General features: G+C 34.6%; 1 protein-coding gene across 8 annotated transcripts in view; it reads left to right on the top strand.

Annotated features, from left to right (window-relative positions):
* CDH12 (cadherin 12) overlaps positions 1-26,557 on the top strand; it is a 534,486-nt gene that overhangs the window by 353,226 nt on the left and 154,703 nt on the right. For all 8 annotated transcript variants that reach the window (XM_088170601.1, XM_088170597.1, XM_088170617.1 and 5 more), the window contains one exon: positions 22,099-22,511. In XM_088170601.1, coding sequence (XP_088026727.1) covers positions 22,284-22,511 — 228 coding nt within the window. In that variant the 5' untranslated portion in view covers positions 22,099-22,283. The remainder of the gene's footprint in view (positions 1-22,098; positions 22,512-26,557) is intronic.

Consider the following 26,557-nt stretch of genomic DNA (forward strand, 5'->3'; position numbering starts at 1 on the left):
TCCAATGCAAAACTGAATAGTGTTATCAAGTTTTGTTTCCTCAACAGTAAACACAGCAGAAAAATTCTCCTTTATTATACTTGTAGTGGATGCAGAAGGCCATAGTGTGAAGGTAAAGAATTATGGTTTTGATACTTTGTTATTAGCAAGGGTTTTTAACAGAAGAACAATTTTACCTTTTCTCTCTTCCTTCTTCCTTTCTATCTTTTTTCCTTGTCTTTTTTCCCTGGTTGATTCTAAAGCTCAGAAAAGATGGTTTCCAGTGTTTCAGCTTCTTCTTTTTTCAGAACTGAAAAATAATTTTGTGGAGTGAGTGAACACATGCTTTTGAACAGACAAACGAGCAGAACCAAAAGCACCACCAGGAGAAAAGGTCCATAATGACCGAAGGAATGTCACGCTGTTTACCCAGGGCAATGTGTGCTCACATCCCACTGTGCTTTGCAGCTGTTCTGAATAGAAGAAACACTGACTGTCCTAAAATATGTTATCTACAGTGACCATATGCAGAAAAAGGAGTCACAGGAAATTTAGGCTTTGTAAGAAACACTTCCAGAATTGCAACTGAAATATATCTTAGAAGTAAATTTTCCTCAAATTCTTGATAAAATTACCAAAATTTACACCACTGATTGTATATAGTGTATTTTTCAATCTTTGTAGTGTAAGAATGAGGAAAATCAAGTATCAGTTTTTCAGAACATTAGGGAGTTGAGTTCATTTCAGGTGGAACTGATGTACACTGGTTCTTACTTTTTTTTTTTTTATCTTCCCTGCAAGCCACATTTTCTTCCTCTGAAATACCATTCAAAAATGCCTACAGGTTCTGTGAGCACAAAGGTTTGTTTTGCCATCCATATCATTGCTCTAAAATGCATTCCACAAAAGTGGAAAGAAAAGTGGGAAATTATTTGTTGAACTTTTTCAAGCACCATTTTCACAAAATTTTTGCCTCTCTAATTTTTATTTTTTTCCTGATCAGCTTTATAAAAATAAAAGGGAGCCAGAAGACTCAGAGAAATTGATTATAAACTGACATGTTGTTGATTTCATGCCTTATGTGGATGCAAAAAAATTTAGATTTTTCACTAGCACCTAGTCCTCTCTGTTCTTTTTCATGATGTTTTCCTTTCCTTTTTCTTTTTTTTTCTCTTGTTTAGGTTTGGTTGGGTTTTTTGTTTTTTTGGGGGTTTTTTGGGGGTTTTTTGGTGTTTTTGATGGGAGGGGGATGTTCTTGTAGGATGTGTGAATGCTACACTTTTCAGCTGTGCATTTCTAGCATCTTTAATAAACCTAAACAGATTTTTATGTCAGTTGCATTGAAAAAAATCTACAACAATGCTTTGCTTGTCTTTGGTGCTCGTCTAGGTGTCTACCTGTGTATTCGAAATGCAGAATCTTTTATCCTTTTTTATTTTTAATGTCTGATCATTGATTAGGAGAAAATGGCTTATCGACTCCTTCAGGAAAGTTTGCTGCATCCCAAATTCATTTTGCTTTGTGCTTGCTTAACAATGAAGTGTCAAGTCTGTGGCTGTTTATAAAGTTAAATGGTGTTATTAAAAAAAAAAAAAAAAAAAAAAAAAAAAAAAAAAAAAAAAAAAAAAAAAGCAACTATACATCAGAAAAGAACAGCAAAATAAACATTTTCTATCTGCTTGTCTCATTCCCCATATTAACTTTATTTTCTTCCAAGCTCAAAATTGTCTGTGTAAAGGCAAAAAACACATCTGTCTCCTTGAAAGGATTCTGTTTCAAGCAATGTCATAACCCGCCCAGGCTGTTAAAGTGACGCACAGACTTTCCTTACCCTTTTTCTTCCTCTATGAAATATTTTAGGGTGGAAGAGAAAGTGTTTAGATCCTCCGGGTGATTTCTGCCCAGCCAAGCTAATTCCATTATCCGTTAGTCATGTTTACATCAGGCTAACAGCTAATAACTCATGTGGAACTCTGTAGCCATCTTTAATCTTGTTCTTCATCCAGGAGCCTGGCTTTCTCAGATTATTAATGGTGATGGGTAAGTGTCCTGTCAGGCTTCTGCTCATGGAATTGCAAAGTGACACAAGGTTCAGACCAGCTCTCTGGGGTGACATACGGTAATCATATGTACCCCTCCTCCTAAGGAAAAGAGCTGACTATCTCACACAGGGTCTCAGAAAAGTAATTGTTCTCATGCAACCCCTTAAAGAGTTGAATTTTCCCTTCTAAAAAAGTTGGAAACAGATGTAGAGAGAATTGTGACGAAAAGTCTGCTGTCAGCTCCATGGCAAGCTGTTTGTATCCAAGTGAGTAATTTTTGTAGCAAAATGATCTTACAGAAAATTTCAGAGTCTCAGTAGGCATACAGATGTCAAAGGACGCCCTCAAAATTAAATAAACCACAGATGACATACTGTGAAGAAATTACTTTTAAATTCTTTTCTGACTGACTTAAACAATTCAGAGTACCAACAGTATTATAGAGCAATAGTAATTTTGTATTAATTTGTCAAAATGTTTGGGTATGAGTACTTGAAGGTGTGAATAGTTACTACAATTTTCATGTATGTTTTTGTAGACAGCAAAGACCCCTTAGTGTCAATATAGTAATGTCAAATCACACCTTTAACCTTAGACTCTATAAGATAAATGAAACTGAAATAGGGTGAAGAACTTGTTTAAGCTGTTTCTATTTGAGAGGGCAAATCTGCTCTATTGTTGCAATCAGAATGAGCAAGTGTAAGCAGTGTCAGGCTAAGCGATCATGCTTTTCATCCTAGACCATGTCCAAGAAGCCTGTCTTTGTCTATTGAATAAAGATGATGTGCAAGTATCCTGCCAAGCTTCAGTTTGTGAAAACTAAATGAGGCCAAGAGCAGACTTTGCTAAGGATCCTGTAATTTATGCAGCCCTGAAATGTTAAACATTTTTACAGGGGGGTTACTACTTTTGTGATTTAAAAACAAAACAAAACAAAACAAAAAAAAACAATAAAACCAAAAAAATAAACCCAAACGAAAACAAGCAAACAAACACCCCAAACCTCCACCAAAATTATTTGGTCATGTAAGTCTGTCAGGAATGAAAAATAGCTTAGGATCTACTCTGCTCTGCAACAGTCTCATTTATTCATCCCAATGTAAAATCTTTTATCTTGAAATAGGCAACCAAATCCTTATATTAACAGATATCATATCTGCAAGCAGATAATGTTTAATTGAATGAAACAGAAAATATAGAGATGTCATGTGATCTGTGAAATTGTGGATTGACTCTTGATGGAAATGGAAAATAACCTGCTAACTCGGTTTGAATTTTACTGCATCACCTTATTCTAAAGAATAATTAAAATTTATATATGAATAGGTATAATGGACTTTAAAATGTTTTTATACATTTGATTTGATCATTTAAAAATAAAATCTCTTTCTTCATCTTTTTCATTCAAAACTATTTATAGACTCATAGCATCATGGAGTCACAGAATGTTTTGGGTTGGAAGGAAGACTAAAAATCATGTAATTCACACCCCTTGCCATGTGCCACTAGACACACTAGACACTAGGCCTTGAACAATTCCAGGAATGGGGCATGCAAAACTTCTCTGGGCAACTACTACTACAGAAAATCCATTTTCCACTTGCTTAGTCAGTGTACCTGTGGAGACTTGGCCTCTACCAGGAAAAATGTACAGGGTTTGTGAGGCACCTTTGCTGGACCAAATGAGTGGAATTTTTGGACTCCAATTAATACATGGGAACGGTGAACTCCTCATCTTCCTAAAGCACCTGCTGAACTTCAGGAATTAAAGCTCCTTGGTTCTGTAAAAGAAAAGTTTTGTGTCAAGCTCTATTACTCAGGGAAAAAAACAAATCAGTAGTGAGAGGTGTTTCTTTACATCATCCTGTGTATAAGAACCAAACCTTTTTGTGTAACAACACTTCTGTAGTTCTATCTACACTGCTCTATTCGTCTTCAGTTATCACAAGGGATATTTTGTTTATTGAGACAGAGCATGGCCTGCTATTCCATCAAACATTAAAGGTGGTCCACACAGTTTAGGAAAGCTTACATTGTTAACTCCTAGTATGGAAATAATTGCCAGTATGAAACATAGAGGAAAAAGGTCATTTATCCATCAATATGAACCAGAATGTAAAGATGATTTTGAACCTTGGGGCTTTGGAAAAAGGTTTGCAGCATCACTTTTTATGCCGTCTGTTGCCTCAGCTGTAGCATTAAAGCAGTTAGATCGGTTGGGATTTTGGCTGAATAAACAATCTAATGCTAGGTCGCTTGCATTAAGTGGCTTTTTTAGCAGATGTCAGAAGTGTTAGGCATGCAACCTTACAAAACAGGGCAGCAATAGATTTTCTTTTGTTAGCACATGGACATGGATGTGAGGATTTTGAAGGGATGTGTTATATGAATCGATCTGATCACTCAGAGTCTACTCATAAAGGCATACAACAACTCAAAGAAGGTGTATCAAAAATAAGAGTAGATGATGGAACTTAGCTGGATGACTTTTAGTGGATGGGATTTGATACCATGGTAAAAAAGTGTCTTATGACGAGTTTATACATTTTAGTCATTATAGTAGTAGTGTTAATAATGGTGCCTTGTTTGCTTTAGTGTATGCAGCAGATGATTGACAAACATTTGTCAATCCAAAATCTATTAATGGAATTATTTTGGTGCAGAGAGAGAGGGGATATGTAGGAAATGGAAAGACAGAAACTTCTACAGATACTGAAGGGTTTGATTTGCAGCCTTGGAAGAAGACTGGATTGATGCAAAAATAAAAGTACACAGATAATAAGCAGAAAAAAGAAAAACTTATGTTTCTATAGTTATAAGTAAGAACATTCCTTAAGTAAGTAAGAAACCGTATTGGATAAGATGGTGAAGGGTTTTGTAATGTAGTAGTGTAATTGTATAAATTGAATGTTATAATAAATTAAATGTTCTAATAGAAGTATATGTGTGTACATATATACAATAATAACTCATTGGTTAAAAATTTACACAGTGCAGCAGAATTAAGTAAAGGTGATAGGTTAGAAAAACATAATAAATTCTGTAGCAACCTCCCATTGGATTAGAACGTTATATATTGTTTTGTAACGAAGAAACTTTTGACTACTTTGAAGTATGGTCAACTTCTTGCTCCTCTGATATCTCATGGCCTTTGAGGCTGATGTATATCTGAGTAATAAATTGTTTTTAGCACAACAGTAGTCCCAACCCCTCATTAAAGCAACAATAATATTTCTCGACATCACAGTTCTCAAGTTTGGTCAGTTTCCTCTGGTGGCATCCCATCCTTCAGGTGTGTCAACTGCATCACTCAGCTTGATTTCATCTGCAAGCTTGCTGAGAGTGCATTTGATCTCACTGTCTGTGTCATTGATAAAGATATTAAAAAATATTGGTCTTAAGAGAGAGCCCTGTGGGACAAAATAGTATTAAGTATTTATTTAAAAAAAGCAAACCCCAAACCCCACGGCTAAATGCAATAAAGACTAAAATTTGTTAAGTGTTTTTCAGGGTTTTTTGTTTGTTTTTGTAATTTTGTTTGTTTGTTTGTTTGTTTTTGTTTTTTGTTGTTGTTGTTTTGTTTACAGAATGAAATATAATTGGTTTAACCTTATTATCTTTACTATTTCCCTTTCCTAAATCAGCATCAGGGAGAAGTGGTTTGGTAAGAGAAAAATCTTATTTGATTTTGTAGCCTATGACACAAAGCAAGGACTTTCTGTTCTTTATGTGATGGGGAAAAGTGGGAGGAGAACACAAGTGACAAAAGTGGCTGAAAAAAGGGAAGCCAAGCTTACAGACCCCGTGGAAGTTGCAAGCCTTGAGAGCTTGAGCAGGTGCAAGAGCACAGGGCTGCCAGGAAATTTTGTGTTGACAGAAGGATGGAAATTCATGCAAATCAGTCTTTCTTGTCATAACTTAGCATCTGATAGATGAAAATTATGCTGATTCTATAGAAATGAACTGTCATTTCATGGGGAGAATTATTTAGAACTGCTGGGTTATAATATTCAATCATATGAACATAAGTAAAGGCTGACTTCAAAATCTTTACCTGCTTGCTCTTCCTGCTGACTTCCAGGAATGCTGTGGACTCCTTGGCATAGCTCTTTCTGTGACTGAATTTCCTGTGCTTGTTACTGCTGGATTTCTGTAGTCTCTAACTCATAAGGTCATTGCCCATCATGGGGACGAAGATTTTACCTCTCTGCTAATATGAAATGTTAAACTATCTGGGCAGACTCCTGGCTTGTGTTTTATGTTGAAAATCACTTTCATAGTTTTCTGCATCTGCTTTATAGGATGGAACCTTGTAATCTTCTCTTTTTCTCTTCTGCTTGTACCTCCAAGAACTGATATCCCAGTTGGAATGTACTCCATTTAATTTATGACAGCAGTGGTTTCAGGATGCAGGGCTACTCCTGTATTTGGGTTTATTTCATAAATAAATGTGGTTTTGTTCATAAAGATTTGCAGAGTTTCTGTTATTAAAAGGCAATGGAAAACAATTGCTATGCAACACTACAGCATACCGTTTTTATGGGAGGCCTTACCTTAGAATGCTCCATTGTATGAAAAACAGGTGTGGTTTGGTTGTTTCCTTTTCTGTTTAGGAAATAATTTTTAAACAAAATCTGTTTTACAGTTCTTGATTTTAGATTAGGAGCGACCTAAAAAGCTGATAATTCCCAAATGGAAGGAAGCTGTGTTTCAGTTTGTTTGTTTCCTTAATTATGAATAAAGTGCAATTTACATAGAGATGGCATTTCAGAATATTATATGAAATGAAATTGAGTTTTTTAATTTTTGTTTTTTAATTTTGAGGTCAACAGACTTTGTTAATTATTAACTATTTTAATTTCAACATTTTTTTATTCTAAGTGGTATTTTATGTCTGAAAATACTTTTTAAAAGCCTGAAATGCAAAAAAAGTTTTCAAAAATATTTCTTTATTTCTAAAATAATTTTTCTTTCGTTTCACATTATTTAAGTTAGTTTAGCCAACTGTACCATTTCTGATAGAAGTTTTTCACATAAGTTATCAGTGATATCTAGCTTTCATTAAACAATGGAAAGATAATTCAAATCTAAAAGTTTTAAAAAAATTCTCATTTTACAAAGTTTTCTACTTAATATAATCTTAATCTAAATCTAATTCCATTATTTTTTGAGTCTGTGCGTGCCTCTTATTTTGCCTCTCCTTCCTATAATCTAAAAAGGAAAATTAAAGCAGTATGAGAAGAAAAAATCACACAGGAGGGTGTGTGAAAACATTAAGCATTTAAAATAGTTACTTGTCTTTGCAGTTTCTGCCACGTTTTCTTTTACAATTTCTCATCTTAAAATCTCAGTAAGTGTCCAATTCTATTTTCACTGTTTCAAAGTTTCCTGGCATTAAAAACTTCTAAAAAATGTTTTCTGGCCTTCTACAGTTGTGCTGTACTTTTTGAGTGGTGTAGTAAGAATCTGGTAAACAAGGACTATTTCTCTTATTAATCCCTTACTTTGAAAGAAAGTAAAATGCATTCTAGCATCTATTGTGTTTGTAGTTTATCCATTTAGTCTTAAATTTTCATCACATTATTTCTCCCGCACCACTCTCTGTGCCCTCAAGAAGATTTTGGGACACAAATAGGAGTAATTTTAATTGTTTTTTCAAAGTTAAATCTACAGGTCCAGTTTTGACAAGAGATAAATTAAAAATACAGTATGGAATGTAAAAGTGCCGTAGTAAGTGTTTTCAGATTGAAAAATAAATATTACTGGTACACAGTCAAAACAATAGAAAATGCATCTGAATTTTGTGCAGGGAGATTATACTCTTTGGGATAAAGCATTATATTTGGGTTTTGTTTCGTTTTGTTTTGGTTTGGTTTGGTTTGGTTTTGGTTTTTTGGTTTTTTTTTTCAGCAGAAAATTATATTTAATTTACTTATTTTCACTTCTAACCACTGAACCACTACCCTTTGTAGAAAGTGGAAGATAAACCAAGTATCTACTTTGTTTCTTTTTTTACTGGAAAACAACAACTTTCTTGGAGTCCATACGGTATGGGAAGGGAAACTGCACGTTAAAAACTCTAAGAAAGTAATAATATTGGCAGTGTCCTTCAGGAAATATTTTTTCTTTAGGTAAATTAGGTGTGGAAAGGATTTTTACACCGTATTGGGAAGATTAATTTATGTTATTCAGCAGCTAATATATTTGGTGTTTTTCTGAGAATTTACAACTCTTAGGCATGCTTGTAAGGAATACACTTTCATTTTTCTTAAGCGTATATAAACATGTCTCTGTGTTTCTTACTATTTATGCATACATATGCACATAGAATACAAAATCAAGGAATATTTGCTGTCCTGAATGTTTTTTCCTGACGACCAAAGCAAATATAATTGTCATGAAAGCTTTGTTTTGGTATCATAAGAATGACTAAATAATTATATTATTTTTGAAATAAGTTGAAGAAATTTAGAGACCTGAGAGTATTACTGCAATTTCCTAGGGTTAGAGGAAAAAAAAAAAAAAAAAAAAAAAAAAAAAAAGCTTCCTAGGAGAAATTGTAATACTTGGCTTGGGCTTTGCTCTGAGAGAAACTTACTAGTTTTATTTTCCTTTTTTCTTTTTTCTTTTTCTTTAAGTGATTAAATGCTTAATCTTTACAGAGCAAAATGGATTTATGGGAGATGAAACTTATTTACCTCCCATAGGCTAAAAGGCGCATCAACTCTGAAAGACAGTTTTAAAAAGTCTTAGATTTTCTGCAGATTCTTGAAAAAACTAGTTCTCTTCAAAATCAAATTGGTCACAATTTTGCCTCTCTGTTTCAGAGATCCCATCAAGCAAGAAATACATGAAATAAATTATCAAGGATGCTGTAATTTTTTCCATTATTCACACAAGGAAACAAATTCTGAGTTTTAACATGGCATATAGTCCTATACAAACTGATCATGAAAAAATATATTGCACCCTATGCTAATATGCATCTAAAAGCTTGCCCAATTTTCCAAGTACTTGGCACACATGACTCCTGAGGCAGTCCTCTTTAATTCATGTGTTTAACTAGAAACTTAATGTCTTGTTTTAAAATCCTTTTGCATTTTAATGACAAAGACACTCTCATCTCCTCTCTCTTCCCTTCGCCCTCTTCTAAATAATGTTTCTAAAATTCGCAAAGAGAAAAAACAGCAACGAAGAAAGTGAGGTAGGGAAGGTGATTAATTAGCGAGCAATAAAGGGGTGACTTGATTGATGTGTTGACATGCTGGAGTGCTGGTGCAGTATTTTGCTCTTAATTTTTATAACTGGAGCCAGTATGACAACTGGGATGTTGCACAATTGCTGACACTCATCTGTGGATTTATGGGGCAATTACCAATTCCATGCACCTCATCTGCAGGTTTTCTTACATAACTGTAGTGTGATTACTTCTCAGTAATAGTAAAATATTAAAGTCTCTGTAACCTGTCTGAAAACTCTCATTTACATAACTATTATTCAGCCTGTTTCTGAACAAGGGCTAAGTCAATCTTTTTCATTGATTAACTGAGAGCCATTTTAGCTACCTTATTAAGAAGTAATCACAGCCATTTTTTCTGCTCTGATTATGTGCTGCTGCCCAGCCAGGCTGCCAACTATTGCTGCAGATGCTAACTAGTTAAATATTTAATTATAATTAGTGATGCTTGAATACCATAATGATGGCTAACACAGGTAACAGAGAACTACAGCCTTTTTTACTGAGCTAGGAAGAGCCTTCAGAAGCCATAGTACTTTATGGTTTTGGGGGTTATGTATCCTAAAGAATTAGTAGCTCATTCTGTGCTAATGACAAACCTGAGTCTTGGAACCTTGTTTTTCCTTTTAGTTTCCTGTGGGACAGTAGATTTGTTTCTGCACTTTCTATTATTACAAAAAAAAAAAAAAAAAAAAAAAAAAAAAAAAAAAAAAAAAAAAAATCTGTAGAAACCCCATGATATTCACTCAAACAAAAGTAGAAGGACAGCCCTCTTCTTCAGCATTATCAAAATATAGTTAAGGGTCTCAAGTGTGTGACCTTAGTGCTAGTCCAGGTTTTGAACTTCTCAACAGAGATTCTATTTCACACACATCAGGTGAGAGGTGTGTCTGATGGGCTCCTGTCTGGTCTGTCTCTTCCTTTGGTCCTCACATGAAATTCTGTCTTTGGGTTGGAACGAAGCTGGCAGGTAAATAGATGGAAATACATCCAGTGGTTTAGCAGATGCTGAGAAACAGAAGAGTTGTAAGTGGTGAATCAATGGAAAATTCTCAGTCATCAGATTTTGCTGCATCATGCTTTATCTGAAAAAACAAAGGAGTAGTAAAGCCAATAGTGGTTGATATAATCAAAAAAGTGCAGCTTTGTTCCATTTCTAAGTTGCAGGGTTTGAGTTTAACTGTTCTTTAATGCCAAAAACTATATAAAAATGTGCTTATGTACCAAAAGGGGTGAAACCAAAGAATTGTTTTTGTTCTTTTTGAAATGGAAAATAAGACTCTTCTTGGGGATAAACCCCCCCAGGAATTTCAAAAGCTCTAACATCAGAGAAAGTTTTAGCTAAAGTGAGGTAAAGTCATAAAAGCATTTCAGTTGGAATTTTCACAAACAATAAGATTTTACTGTCTTTTATATCATCAATTGCTTTTAATATATAACACTCAGTAAAGCAAATATTTGATTTTATGATGAATTAATTGTTCTCTTTATATAACTGAATGATCTGTCATAAAATTATGAGAAATAATTTTAAAATTTCTGTTAGAGAAATATAGAAAGCTGAGTAAATTTATAAAGAGTATTAGAGATATAAGGAAATTAATTTACAGATATTATTTTTAAAGCTCACTGTATGAACAGAACTCTCTTTACTTACATATGAAAATTTTCCAGGTAACAGTTCTGTAACTGAACAAGATTTGTTTATTAATAAACCAAAAAGTTTTTTCATTATGTTTATGATAAAGTGTGACCCCAACCATTAAAATTTAGATATTTATGCAAAAAAACCCCGCTATAAATATTTTAGATGTCATAGGTGAGTGCTTTTATTTGTTCATTACTTTAAAATGTTGTCTTTCAAATAGTTTTTATTTAGTGTATTTAATATGTGTTGAGTATCTGCATGTGTATTTCTATTTGCTTGAAATTCTTTAGAATAGATTATAACTTGTTTCTTGAAAGCATTCTAGGGGTTTAATCAGGCATTTGAAGTCTATAGTGTTTCTGAAAAATCAAAATAGGATTTAGGAATTTAGGAACACAGAATATAGACCTATATTTTGGGCTTCCATGTTAACAAATGTAGTAACTAATAATAATAATTAGAGACCCATTTATTTATAAGGAAACAACTGGAAATGTAATTGAAAAATGAACAATAATCTTCTCTAAAAATCCTTGTGAGTTTCGAAGACTCCTCCTTTCCTAGAGGGAAGAGAAGAGGGTTTGAAAAATAAGAGGGCTTATTTTGGCTCACATTACTGTCTTAGTGCAAACAACAAAAGCTATCTTCATGAAGAGACCTGGTCATAGTCCTTGTGGGTGAGGCTTTGAAATTCCAAGAAAGCAGGAGGTACCTGCTGCTAATGTATAGATCAAAAAATATTTGCTCTCAGTGAATGGAGGACCAGGTTGGGAGCACTTCAGCAATCAGTGCATACACAAATCCATGGGGCCTGAGGCATCTCAGCCTCACTTAAGTCCTCAGGAAAATAATAAAGCCCTGGAAACCATTTTCAAATACATGAAGGGCAAGAAAGTGGCTGAGAGAAGTCAGTATGGATTTACAAAGGAGAAATCATGCTTAACCAACCTGGTAGCTCTCCATAATGGAGCAAGTGGCTTGGTGGATGAGGGGACTGTAGAGAAGGTAGTTTACCTTGACTTTAAAACAGCTTTTCACATCGATTGCAAAAGAATGTCATAGAGAAATTGGTGAAGTTAAGTGGATAGTGAGGTGGATCAAAAACTTGCAGTAATGCCAGGCTATGGAAACAGGTCACTCAGAGGGGTTGTGTAGTCTCCATCAGCAGAAAAAAGCTTGCTTTGCCTATGTAGCTACAGCTGCTTCTTGTAGTTGACCCTGACTGAGCTGGGGATTTGGACCACAGATGAACTCCAGAAGTCCCATCCAACCTCAACCATTCTGTATTTCTGTGATTCTGCTATTAGCAAAACCACACAGTGGGTCACACTTGACCACAGATCAGAGGTATCATGGAGAGAAACACCTGTTTATTTTCACCAAATAATTAGCCTTCCCTCCAGCTTAGTCTTTGGCCCACTACCCCATTTATACCAGGGCAAAATGTGTGTCTCAAGGCTGTGTCCTCTAGTAAGGTTAATTCACTGATCTTAGGGAAATATTTCATTTAGGTTACTCCAGACTAAATGTGTCGATCTTTCTACCTTGAGACCTGAAGTTATTTTTTTAGTACAACAGGACAGTGCCCTTAGCGATTACAATATGTCTGATTGATTGGCTGCAATCTATAATACTGCAGGTATGACATTATCCTCTCGCCATAATGCTGTTCTTTCTGAGTTCAGCTGAGGTGCAATTTCATCAGGACTATTTCAGCACTTCATTTCACTGAGCTTAACCTTAAAAAGACATTATTGATTTCCTATCTAAACCGCAGTTTTGCAGACTGAAATAACTAGACAAATTTATGTGTATTATCAAAAAATAAAATATGCAATATATGCAATAAACAAGCTGCTCATTACATGTCTTGAGGTAAGTTACATAAATCATAAACCACCTAGCCACTATACAGTTGCATTTTTACTGTAGCATGGAAGGAGCTCAGACAAAAACAAAGGAAAAACCTTGCTTAAATTGCTAACAAAAAAGAAAAAGTAACTACTGCCTTTTCTAAAGAATTAAGATGATGATTGTAATAGTTTATGAAAATATGTGCTCTCTTTTAATTAATACTCATTTAATTATTAAAGGAATTCAAAGCAGGGTGTTAAGGGTGAAACATAGTCCAATTAAATGGTTTCTATTCTAAGTTAAATCCGTGCTAACTGAAAATGGCTTATGACCCTTTATGGACAATTTTATTAAAAAAAAAAAAAAAAGTAGTTTTGAAATTGCAAGCTTACAAGGATTGACCAGATTTTTCATTTCATATTTAAATTCATCTATTTCCTGTATCTTCTGTGAATCTGTGAGATTGGGCATATATGTATGTATGTATGAACAACAAAACAGACACAAAATAATATTTGCTTTTAGTTTATTAAATTATAGCAGATACTTTTGTGAATGACATTATGAAAATATATTCAGTTAATAAAGATCCACATATGTACCAAATGGGAAAAAAAGAGGATCAGTGAGAAGAAGCCTCTAATAATTTATGTTGCTGAGTGTGAGTGTTGCACAGATGACAAGACCCATTTTCTAATACATTGTTTTCTTGTCCTTTTAATTTGAAATGTAAAAAGGTAGGAAAGAATTTAAAAGGAAAATTATTTTCACCAATAACATTTGCATTTATTTTTCTAGGCAAGACAGATAGAGCTGCAGTAGTGAGTGTCATTGAAATGAGCCTTTTACTTCCTCCTGCACCACCTCATTTATTGTCTGTGCTTGGCCATAATTGCTAAAATTCACAGCAGGCATCTGTTATAAAATTACTCAATTCATTACTCTTGAATTTGGAAAATGAACAATTGTACACAAGAGACAAGAGGATTTATAAAGATGAAAGTGAGGCACAAATATTATTTAATCTTTTTTTAAGAAACTGTAGACAAAATGTCTCCTAGCTGTTTTTAACATCTCTGAGTTTACTCACTGACTTAGTTTGGGAGCACTTCAACATTGACTGGGCAGTAGAGAGTTTACTTGAGTGAAAGGTTTCTTGACTAGAGACATGCAGCTATTCACACACAGCTTTGATATTTGGTGAGTCTTCATGAAACACATCCAGTTCTGAAAAACAAAATACAAATGAGCATCACTTTGGCTGAAGTTATTTGTAGATGGTTTTACTGTCTAGTTAGAACAGCAGCTGCCAGTCTAACTAGAGCCTGCCTCAGTTGCTCTAATGCAGGTAGGATGAAAACAAGTCAAAATGAGTTGTGCAAACAGATAAATTACCAAGCATAGGAGTTATTTTTTTATTGAGCACCAGATAAAGCCCAGGATAAAGTAGGTGACTGCAGAATACTGAGAGGTCTGAGTTGATACTCTCACAGTTCAGAAAATTGATAGATTATCTCTCACTCTTTTTGTCTCTGGGACTACTTGTTAAAATTCACAAGATTAATGGCTAGAAACCTGCTGGGCAGAGCTGCTGTCTGTCATGGTTTCCCGAGAATGGGATCATCCTCTGAAATTGCATAACTGAGTGCTGTTAGAACAAATCTTTTAACCTTTCAGAATACTGAAAGTCTAAAAGTTGGACTATGGATTTCCATAATCTACTACAGAAAGAAATATTGGGGACTAAACACCTTTTAATACTATGTTGATGGAGACAGGGACATTTAAATCTACTTTATAGCAGTTGCAATAACTGGCAAGAGAAGACCCATATTTTCAATTTTAAATGTCTAAGGTTATACACCAAGTTGATATTAAGCAATAATTGCATCATTATATACACAATACACAAACAAATGCTTGCAAGAACCCACTTCAAAATTTCTATCTTTGAGTTAATTTTGTAATTTGTTATATTTTTGAGTCCTTCTAACGCCAAAAACTATAATAAATTGTTTCCAATTTCTTATAATAAGGTTCTGACCAATAGCAGAAAAAATTTTAATAATGAGGTCTTAACTAAAGTACATTTACAATCTGATAGAACTCGACAGGTTCAGAAAAACAGAAATATCCAAAAGATAAAGAAAATAATGTTACAGAGCACATTAAAATATGCTCATGTGCACTTCAATATTTCGTATTACATATAAAATTATAAATTTTAGGATACAAAATGCATTTAGTATAAATACAAAGTATTTGAGCTGCAGCTTCACATTTGTCAATTCTTGTTTTGCATGTATTGCTAATGTGTTGAAATATTTTGATTTATCTGCCTTTCCCTCCTTTCCCCATCTCATATATTTATTCAAAAAGTGTAGAATGACAGTAGAATGAAGGATTGTTTCCTGATTGTCCATGCTTTAGCATTGTCATTGACAGATTCCTAGAACAAATGAAAATGTCTGTAATTCATCAAAAATAAAGATTCTAGATCATTGACAAAGTAGGTATAGATTCACCATAGAACTTTTCTGAGTCAAACATGAGACAAGACAGAATAAAAATTAAATTGAAGAATTGAAGAATTAAGGGAAATTTTGTTTTATTCGGAAACAGTTTGTTTCTTTCTTTTAACTGATGATTAAACTGTAGAGCTGCACTATGTATTTACAGAATAGTACTGGCTTGGATTTGAATCTCAGGAAAATAAATATTAATTATTAACCTGGAGTGAAATTTCATTTTACCTGAGTTAACTTTCAAGAGTTCAATGAACCACGGAGACTTGTGCATTTGCTGATGTATTTACATTTCATAATGAAAGTTCTAGTCCTTTTTTTTTTTTTTTTAAACAGTTATTTTCCTCATATTCTTATGCATGTTTTTGAATTAGAAGTGATAATTTCCCAGGTAAGGGATGATGGCTCAGTCATAAATGATCTCCTGTAAGTATTCCTAATGATGAAAAAGCTGACACAATATGTATAAATAGTTGCATACCAAACCAGTTAATTATTTTACACTCAGAATGTTTTTACATTGCTCTTCTTCATTAGTTTTTGTATAGGCCTCAGCATTGTAGGGCTACACTGTTTTAGAAAGCATGTAGCATTTGATTTTGTTATATTACCAAACTCCCTAAAGTCATCACTTTTTTATATGCTAGAAAGCTGATTATTAAAGCATATCTGTGAAGCTATAATAATTTTATTATTATAAGGTTTAGAAATACCAAACATAATTAGATTCCTCTCCAATGTTAGGCATTTCATAAGTATGTTTGCATCACACATTTTTTGTGCTGTGATATCTTTGTGGCAACCTTCCTACGAATGTGCTTACAAGGACAATCACACTCAAAGATGGGGGACATCATTCTCATCTCACTTTGGTTTTATGCCAGCTAAAACTCAACAGAGTAGTCCAGATTCATAGATAGTATCACTCTGTAGGCATAACTAGCATCAGTATTGATTTCTTAACTAGTATACCAAATACATCTCTACAGAGAACAATTGAATAGGGAGAGGAAGTGGATTTGGCAGTGAAATCCAAAAATCACAAAAATCAATAATATCATACTGATATTATTCTTGCCAAGTCGAATTATTAGTAACTTATATCAAGCAAAATATTTGACATGAAATAGTAGGATTTGGGGACTTTTGTAATAGAATTAACAAAAGTGAGCTAAAGCCACTTTATTGCAGGGGAAATGCTTCCAATCTGTTTGTTGTTTAGTAGTCTACAGAGTACTGTTCTTGTCTGTATGATGACATATATTTTCCAGAAATACCAAGATTCAGCTTTCTTTTGTGTATTTTCTACATATATGTCTTGCATTCAATCAGAATATTCTCATCACTAATCCACCGATTATTTGGGTTTAGCTTAGGTGATTTGGTTTCTGTTTCCCCTCTTAATCAGCAACTTCATATAAAAAACCTCTGAAGTAATGGAATTGAGATTCAGATTTTCAACTTTGTGAGGATCCAATCTAAGCAGCCAGAGAGCCAGCCTTGGCTTCTGTACTAGTTTTGGCTGGGACAGAGTTAATTCTCTTCACAGTTGCTGGTATGGGGCACTGTTTTTGGATTTGTTCTGGAAACAGCATTGATAACACAGGGATATTTTACTGATCGCTGATCCTGCTTACACAGAGCCAAAGCCTTTTCTGCTTCTCACACCAATCCATCAGCACACATGTGGGGATGCACAGGAATCTGGGAAGGGACGCAGACAGGACAGCTGATCCCAAAGGACCAAAGAAATGTTCTATAACATATGGAGTCATGCATTTTCATTTGTATTTTTTGGGGTTTATTTCTCTCACTCAGTTATTTTACTTTTCACAGCAATATTATTATTAATAATATTATTAATATTTTAATTATATTTCAGTTATTAAACTGTTATCTGAACCCACATGTTTTTCTTATTTTTATTCTTCCAATTCTCTTGCCTCCATCCTCCTGACTGAGGGAGGGAGTGAGTGAGCAGCTGTGTGGTGCTTGTTTGCTGACAGATGTTAAACGAGGACAGTTTATACAGCTTATTGAATCTCACACAAAGGGAGATAAAGGAATAACTGTTTTGGATCATGATAAGACTCCAGCAGGTAGAAACACTGATATTATTTTTTTTTCTCCATGACAGTTATCTGGCATGGATTCTAGATGTTTTTCTTGCGGTGGTTGTAGTAGCTGCAGAGATGGGATCTGCTTATCTTTTGAAAGTCTTGTGACTTGTAGGATGGACAGATTGAGAATTAAACTCTTTGCTAATTTGAGGATTTGAGGGTAATCTGTTTACTTGTAATCTCTCTCCTAACCCCTCTTTTGATATTACCAAGTAGTTCCCAACCTAACAAAAAATGACCAGGCAGGAAAAAGGAAGAATTACTTTTATTTGCAGTGTCTAGATAGGTTGTGACGCTCAAGAAGGTCAAACTCACAAAGAAATATGGTCATTTAGAGTCTAATCCAATAGTACTTGTTTAATTAAATAACTTTGAGGATATCCACCTGATTTGTCTAAACTCAGCGAAGGATTTACCATATCCTTTTACCTATTCTTTAATCAGAAAATATATAATCTCAAATACTTTAGCAGTTAATTTTAATAGATATCCAAAACATGGTCTTGTTTATCCTGTTGTTTTATTTTCTTATTCCAAGACATTGCAGATAAACAGGACTACATGGTCAGCTCCTACAGCATATCCATAGTTATAGATGTTATCTGGCTTTCCTGCTGGCACGATCAACCATCTCACAGTACCGCCAGGCTTTTTCAAACCTCTTTATCAGTAGGGAGATGGTTGCTCTGCATTAGCACTTATTTCACATGAGCTAAAGCATTCCCTATGCTAATAAATTTATGGTTAAGGTGGCTGTAGAAATATTCCCAGCATCAGTGCATAATGGACACTTTGTCAGTAAGCAATTTCCCTCCTTTCATGGAGGTTCAATTACCAGCCTTGCTGGACTGATGACAGTTTTGAGTCCATCATGGAGCTTTAGTGTTTCCTTCTTGACTCCATGTGACAGTAGTGCATCTGTGGTCTGATCCAAGTAGATACATCATACAAGTCTGCACTGAGTTTGGCTGGGATAGAATTAATTTTGTGCATATTAGCCAGTATGGGGCTGTGCTCTGAATTTTCCAGAAAACAGTCTAGACAACATGGAGATGTTTTAACTATTACTAAAATACTGCTAATGTAGTCAAGGCCTTTTCTCATCCCACCTCACCAGTGAGGAGGCTGAGGGTGCGCAAGAAGCTGGGAGGGCAGACAGCCAGGACAGCTGATCCAATCTAACTGAAGGAATATTCCAGAAAATATGGCATCACGGTCAGCATATAGAGCTGGGGAACATGGGAGAAGAAGAAGAAGAAAAGTTGGAAAGTTTGGAGTGATGTCATTTGTCTTCCCAAGTCATCACAATGTATTGTGGAGCTCTGCTTTCCTGAGGATGACTGAAAATCTGCCTGCCCATGGGAAAAGAGTAAATGAAATTCATGTTCTCCTTTCCTTGCATTTGCAGCTTTTGTTTTACCTATTAAACTGTCTTTAGTTCAAGCCATGAGTTTCCTCACTTTTACATTTTTTATTCTCTCCCTCATCCCACTGGGCATGAGCGAGTGAGCAGCTGGGGCTGAGCTGTTGACTGGGATTAGACCATGACAAGATCAAAGATCATTTAGAGTTTCTTTTCAAATACTTCTCTACATGAGGCCTTATGTGCATACTAGTGATTGCAGAGGGCCTATGGCTGTTGTCTCTACAAGGGATAACCTTTGCCAGGCTTGGTGAGGTGATTTGTGTGTGCACTACCATAACTCCCATTGATTAAGGCTTGTGGCAGCAGCAATGGCATGCATCAGTTTTGTATGCCAAAGCATTTCTTTGCTCAGGCTCTTTAGACTAATGGCAGTATAGCCCAGGTCAGAATCAAAATTTTCGCAGGAGCACAATTTCTACTGTATCTTTTTATTCCTAATAAATAATAGTAGTAGTGATATTTTATTCACCATTTGAATTTCATGAGTTTCTAAGCCTGCAGTTTTGATCAAGTTTTTTTAATAATAGTGTACTAATAGACTGTCCATAATTGCTGCTAGGTCATTTATCTCCCTTTATCAAACTGAGGAAATGAATAAATGTAATCTCAGGTTATAAAAGCATGTGTGGGGCTAAATTCATACAGGATATCCATTTGTAACTCCCTGTATGAGTTAATTAGATCATGCATAATGGTACTTAAATCCATACAAGATAGTTTGAAGAAATGAGTAGCATCAGCTAACACTGAAAAAACCTCAAGATCTAAGAAAAATCTGACCATCTGTACTTTTGCAATATATAGGAAAGAGATGCAATGAGGGTGCATGTCTGTTCACAGCTATCTCACTGGATAAGTATTTCTTTATGAGCATCACTGGAAACCCTAAACATTTAGGAAACATAGTACCTTCCTTATGGTTAATTGTTCTGATTAGATTTCTAAATCCTTGTCTCCTAGTTGTCTTAGTAGTTTTCTGATAAGAGGTACATATATTTGACAATATAAAAACACTAAGACAGGTTTTGACATCCATAGCTTAAAAAAGAAAATGCAAACCAATTGGCACAGACCAAAAGAAATATATTAGCCTTTGAATTCTTGTACTAGTTCCAATGGTGCTATAAAATATGTTCTATCAGACCAAGCCTCCTCCAAAGCCAGCAATGAAATTATGGGGAAGAAGAAGCTTCTGGGGAAGAATCTTCTACCTCAGTTAAAAAAAAAAGAGAGAAAAAAAAAATAAAAAGGAAGAAATTCTTCATGTTGAAATCTTTTGCAGCTGATGAGGGCATCTGTGCTACAGTCCTGTACTGCAACATCCATTAGCCTCCCATTCTTCTCTGACCCTCCCATTCATCATCTTTTTGAAGCTATAGGAAATGAAGCAAGCACTGGCATTGCTCTTTCCTGACTCTGCAGTAGGCATTCTGAGAGGCTCTCTGGGAGACCAATGGAGAAGGGTTAAAGTGCTCTGTGTCTTGCACTTGGTTACTAACCTTCCAGCCGAGGGGGAATTGCTCTACTTTCATTGAAGTCTTTCAATCTCTTTGCATTACTTTTGGTACTGTATAACATTTTAAAAGCTCCCTGACTGACAGACATGGCCGGAGGCAGAGCTCTGCTGGGAGAACTGCAATGTACAGAGACTTCTCAGCAAAGAGAAGTGGTATGGCAATTAAATTGGCTACAACATGATTTTGGCATTTCTGAAGCAGCTCAGATTATCCCACCCCTTCTTTTAATATTTGTTTCCACCTCCCACTTATGTCTGGGGAATTCAAAAGGATATGTTGAGTTGATGGTTTGTTTTTGTTCTTTTTTTTTTTTTTGCTATGCTTCATGATTGCTATGATTTTGCCACGAAAAGGAGGCATGCACTCCGCAGCCATGGATCAGGAGAGGCCAAAAGGTTTTGAAATCTTGGAACTGAAATATGGATAAACACAGTCTAAATGTGATATATATCATTGAATGCATTAAAAAGAGAAGCAGAAAACCACATGAGCTACTCATTAAAAAATAAATTCATGCCCTATATATTAAATGAAGATCTCTATTGTGGTTGGGTTGTGCCTTAAAGTTTCTTTGATGGAATAAAATCCACAGACTGCAAATGATTGTGCAAATAAGAAGTTTTTACCCATTACACAAAAGAATATTTTGCTGTAGATGAAAAAAATTGAAATGTTTTGAACATAGAAAAACTTTTATTTAAAGGATTCTGAGCAGATGGGAGTGCTTTCCTCATCTATTTTCCTTTCTGAATGTAGAATTAAAACACTGAGTAGATACCTTTCACCATGTATTTTATTTTATTTTTTACTTAATTTTTTATTAAGACCTTTATTTCTTATTAAGACCCTTTCAAATTAGAACAGAAAATCTGACCCTAAATTTAGCATAGGAAGTACAGTTATACTTCTTGGGTGGTTTTTTTTCCTTTTTAAAGACTAAAGTTTTCCAGGTTCCTGATTATAAATCCTTTCTATTTAAATACTTCAGCATGTACATAAGAAATAAGAATTTCTATTGTTGTGGATAGCAATAATATTATTCACAAGGAAAATACAACCTTTGGCAGTATTTGAAAATGAAAAATATATATGGTTAAGTGCTTTATTATTCTTCTTTTTTGAGGTCCATATCATGTCATTGATTTTTAAGCAGAACTCTATTGATTTCCTAGAAACCTATGCTTAAAAATCAATGGCACAATATAACCCTAACAAAGTGGTGAATTCCATAATGCTGTAAATTGTATTTTTGTTTTTAAAATGTAAAATGCATCTATCTTAAATTCTACAGGCAGTCATTTTTTATATGCTGTCAACCAGCACACTGTAGAGAAGATCTCAATAGGCTTTTCTAGCAGAGAAAGTGAGCAAAGGGTTCCTGCTCTGAACAGTAGTGTGAAAGAGTGGACCCCCTATTCTCCAGTATTTTGTTTGTAAATGTGGACTAAACATTTTTGATATCACTAGTGAGAAACAGTTTTGTTTGATAACTGATCCTAAAGCAAAGGCTACAGCCCTGTCTCAGACAGACACAAAGGTAATGCTAAGCAGAGCAAGAATTAGATATTCCTGTAATAACTGTACAATGTTCTAGAGCAGCTCAGTGCTACAATGAAAATAACAATCTCTTTTAAACTGCGATTCTTAATCTTTTTCTCTGTCTCTAGAAACTAACTAGGTGTGAGAATTTTGATGAATGCTTCAGTGTAATCCTATGTAATTTGATGTTGCATGTAAATCTCTTTTATAGGTCCCTATAGATGGAATTTATTGCGGCAAATACCTTGTCATCAGAAGGATTAATGCCTGCATTAGCATTTCTGCAATAAAATCAGAAGCTAAGTGGTGAAGGCCACAGACACCTCAAACCTGGATTCCTCTGCTCTGCATTAAGTGCTGGAGTTTTTATTACTTGCGGTAGGGAAGCCATTGCCAATGCTCACAAGGAACTGCTTATCCCTGCTTCTCTGGGTCCTGTTTGATGGAGGTCTCCTAACACCACTGCATACACAACCACAAGAGATTTTAGAAGCACAGCCAAGAGAAAATGTCCCAGTGCCAGAGAGGAGATCATCTGTCCAGCGAGTCAAGCGAGGCTGGGTGTGGAATCAATTTTTTGTGCTGGAGGAGTACATGGGCTCTGAACCTCAGTATGTGGGAAAGGTAATTGTTTACTATTTCTTTGAAAGTTCAAATGAGATAGACAAGTAGTATAACATACTATAAATATAATACCTGTATCTGGTGGGACAAATCTTCAACTGGCAGTAGTTGCCTCTGCTCATTGCTTTTACCATCCAGCCTTTCGTGTGGTCACTATATCCTTTCAGTCTTTGTATGTTTGTCTTATTTCCACCTTCTTGCTTTTGGAATTAAACAAAAACAACAGCAACAACAGCAATTAAAAAAAAAACCAAAACACAAAAACAGAAGCAAAAGAGTTCTGATATGTCTGTGTTTCATTTTAATTAAGACTACTGTAATAGTATATTTGATTTTTAGCAATAAATATTGTTCTGATATTAAGAGATAAGATATAAACCTTAAATCTCAAGCCCAGAATGCACAGTAATTACTGTGATTGATATGGTTATTCCAAGTCAGTCTTCAGCTAATGAAGACACATTTTTTGGTCTCTTGTCTTATGTCTCAGAACCATTTAGTTTTATTTCAGATTGTTCAGATTGTTTTCAAGTATCTCCAATATGTTTTATTGCTTCATAATTCAAAGTTCTTTTATACTGTGTGTAGACATTCACAATCATACCTACAGAGAGTTTTTGCAATTACCTCTCTCATTATATATCCACTGTTTCTGTAAGAGGGCGTAAGTAATTGACAGAAAACTGTTTGAGGGGTGTGGGGGTGTTGAATTTAAATAGAGCTTTCAGATAAGAAAGCTGAAAAGGACACCTGAAGAAAATCTTAGCAGAGTATATAATTGGATGCTGTGTATAATTTTCAGTTTAAGTAAAAGACCTTACTCAGTGAAAATAACAAGTCAAGAATTTGTTTCCTGGGTCCTCAAATGCCACTTCCCTAGACAGCAAGGTTTCAAATTCACCTACTCTAAAAATGAGCCATCATGCTTCAGTTTTTAGTTTAATACTATGGGGAACCTTTTTTCTTTTTTTTCTTAGTGTACAAGCAGAAAATATATTTTTCTTTTTTCTTAAATATAAATAAATCAACAGAAAAATAATTTTTCCTCCCACCTTCCCAGAAAACTATTCTGAAGATGCATAAATAAAACACTAGATTATTTAGCATTATTTAGCAAACCAGGCAAAAATGTACTTGGATATTGCATGTGAAGAGATTTATGTTAGAGCCCTAAATTATATTAGTCAAAGCAATTTGCTAAGCAGTGTGTTTGTATCACAAAGTTAATACAATGAGCTTTTTGCAAGTCTGAAGAAAGGAGGACCACACAATGAAAAAAGTCATATTTGCGATATCCACTTGGTACAAGTTACACTTTCTCTAACACAATACCTTTGTTCTGGCACCTCGCTGAAGATGCCAACAAGGGCTCTCATCACATTTAGTGCTGTAGCACAGGCAATGTGATTGTTGTGCCTTTAATGTCAAAAGACAAAGATGTAATTGCTGCATCACTATATTTTCATTAGTCTTTATTCCTATTAGTAAGCTTTTCTTGGGTCTTCATTTAGGGTCAGTTCTAAACTGCCAAAATAATGTTAATGTTGCACAAAATGGAATATTGTCAAAGTACTGATGAATCAGCTTCTTCTTTTGTCCTGTTTTTGCTCCACTGACATTAAGTTTATAAGCAAGTTTGGAACTAACGGCATATTTTCATTATGAGTAACACTTATCACAGATTTACCTGGAATGTTTTTACCTCTTATGACTTTTTTGAACTGCTACAAATTGTGGGACACTTTTCAAGTTTGATGAAAGTCAAAAAGTCAAACCCCTTTTTTATGTCAAAACACAGGCTCCTACAATGGAGCAATTAATTCTAGGTAATAACTTTGTTCGATAATGTTTATTTTCATGTTTTTCACAACTTGTTTTATGTATATCAAATATTTGTTTTAATATATCTGAAAAACCCAACAAACCCTGCCAGTTTGTATGTCATGTTTGTTGAATCTCTTGCAAAACCAGAACACAAACAAATACACAAAACCAAGATGAAGATGTTTGTGTTCTCCCCTTATTTTCCACAAAGCACTCAATGAAGGTAGAAGTTCCTTAGAGAAATAATGCTTTTAAATCCAGATAGCAAAAGCCAAGCTTCATAGAAATTCAAACCATTGCCAACATACTAAAATATACCCACCAGTCCCTAATCAAGATCTTTAGATTGCATGCAATTTTTTAAAATCACATAAAATTTTTAAGTCGTTATATGCAGTTGAGGTCTGGATTGATGGCACAACTAAATATGCAGAAATAAATGATTAGCCAAAATTAAGCATTTATTCCGAAAGCATATATTTTCAATTTAATTTTTTTATAATGCTACTGTTCTATATTTTAAAGTGGTAATAACTATATTATAAAGCCTAGGATATTTCATGAAATCACAAGGGTTTTTTCTAGCCATGATATCAGGACATCTGTGCATGGATATTTATATTACTTATTACAGAAATACTGAACTAATAGTGTCACTAATTTATAAATAGAAGTTTAATGTATCTATTAAATCAGCTGACAGTTTCACTAAAGAGTTGGAGGTGACTAGCTAATATTGCAAACGCTCTGTAAGAGAATATAGATTTACAACAATAAAGTCTTCTGTTATTGGCCAGTGCACCTAATTCCTTTCACGTCTGTTTTTAGACAAATGTCTCAAGAAATGTCAGGTTGCAAATCAAAATATAGTTTACAAACTGATGGGGATTAGTCTATCTTACAGGCAGTGATTCTGAAATAGCACTTGAAGCTTACACATTAAAAGCATTTAACCTGATCATTAAAGTTTGAGGATCTGCTTGTGTAATCTGGAAGAGGAATAAAAATCTATCAGATTGATAAACAGAAGAAAACCCTCTTTGCTCAACATTAATTAAGCAGATCTAGTCTAAAAAATAAAATTAAAGTATTACCATGTGACCCATGAAAATGAATAGGGTGCTGGGAGTAAAATAAGGCTTGCTCATTTACTTCACAGTGCTTTGATTGTTTTCCTGGTACTGTGTAGCTCCAGAAGGCCAGGCAAAAACAGAACCGGTGTGGATGAAGACAAAAAAGTTCATGTTTTTTTTTTTTATGCAAAAGCTCAGGTCTCAGTGAATGGCGACAAAAATCATCAGAGGATCAGGTCCTCAAGCATGAACAAGTCCCAGCACAGTTTATACCCACAAACAAGGTAACAGTTTCAATTGCCCTTATGCAAAGATAGCTGAAAGGGATGCAGCCCCACCAGAACACTACAGATATATCTGCAGCCTTTATTGCTGTTTTTCAACAGGGACATGCAGAGGCAGCAAAATAAACTGAAAGTTCAAGAGAGCAAAAAGGTGAAGATAATACTAACAAAGATTTTAGTAGTGCTGCATGTGGCATCTTCCCTTTATATATGTATTTGTATTCCTAGTGTGTAAAAGCATCACATCTTTCTTATGTTGTACACCTTCACAATTGCTTCCAGTGAGAATGTTTTTGCTGTCTGTACTCAAGTTTGCAGACAGGCATATGGTAGCTTGTACTGAAGGCAGACTGGGTGCATAGGAAAAGATTGAAAAGTCCTCTTCAATGTAGTGGCCATTTGTCTTCTATTTTCCAGTGTAGAAAAAACAACGATAACATCAACAACAAATGTAAAAACAACAACAACAAAATAAACAAACAAACAAAAAAATTCCCAGAACCTCACCCTATCAGATATTTTTTTGCCAATGAAAAGCCTATGTTTTACAACAGTTTATTCTTTAAACCTCTGTCATATTAAAGCATATTCACATACAAACTACTACAGATACTTAGGAAAAGTATGCTGAAAAATGTAATACTCATGACTGCACTATGGCAGTACACAGTAATGTAACAATATTTTTCAATTTTCAAAATTTTTCATCTGACTCAGTCCTGAGAAAGCCTCATCTTTAAAGGTTTCAAACCAGAAAGAATGCTGATTTGGAGGAAGCAGAGCTCTATATCAGTGACCAGAACAGCGTGTTTTTTTTGAAACCTTGTAATTTATCCTCTGCATCTGAAATATGAACATAGAATTC

The sequence above is a fragment of the Sturnus vulgaris genome, chromosome 1 (genome assembly GCF_052056855.1).
Source record: "Sturnus vulgaris isolate bStuVul1 chromosome 1, bStuVul1.hap1, whole genome shotgun sequence".
Taxonomy (NCBI): domain Eukaryota; kingdom Metazoa; phylum Chordata; class Aves; order Passeriformes; family Sturnidae; genus Sturnus; species Sturnus vulgaris.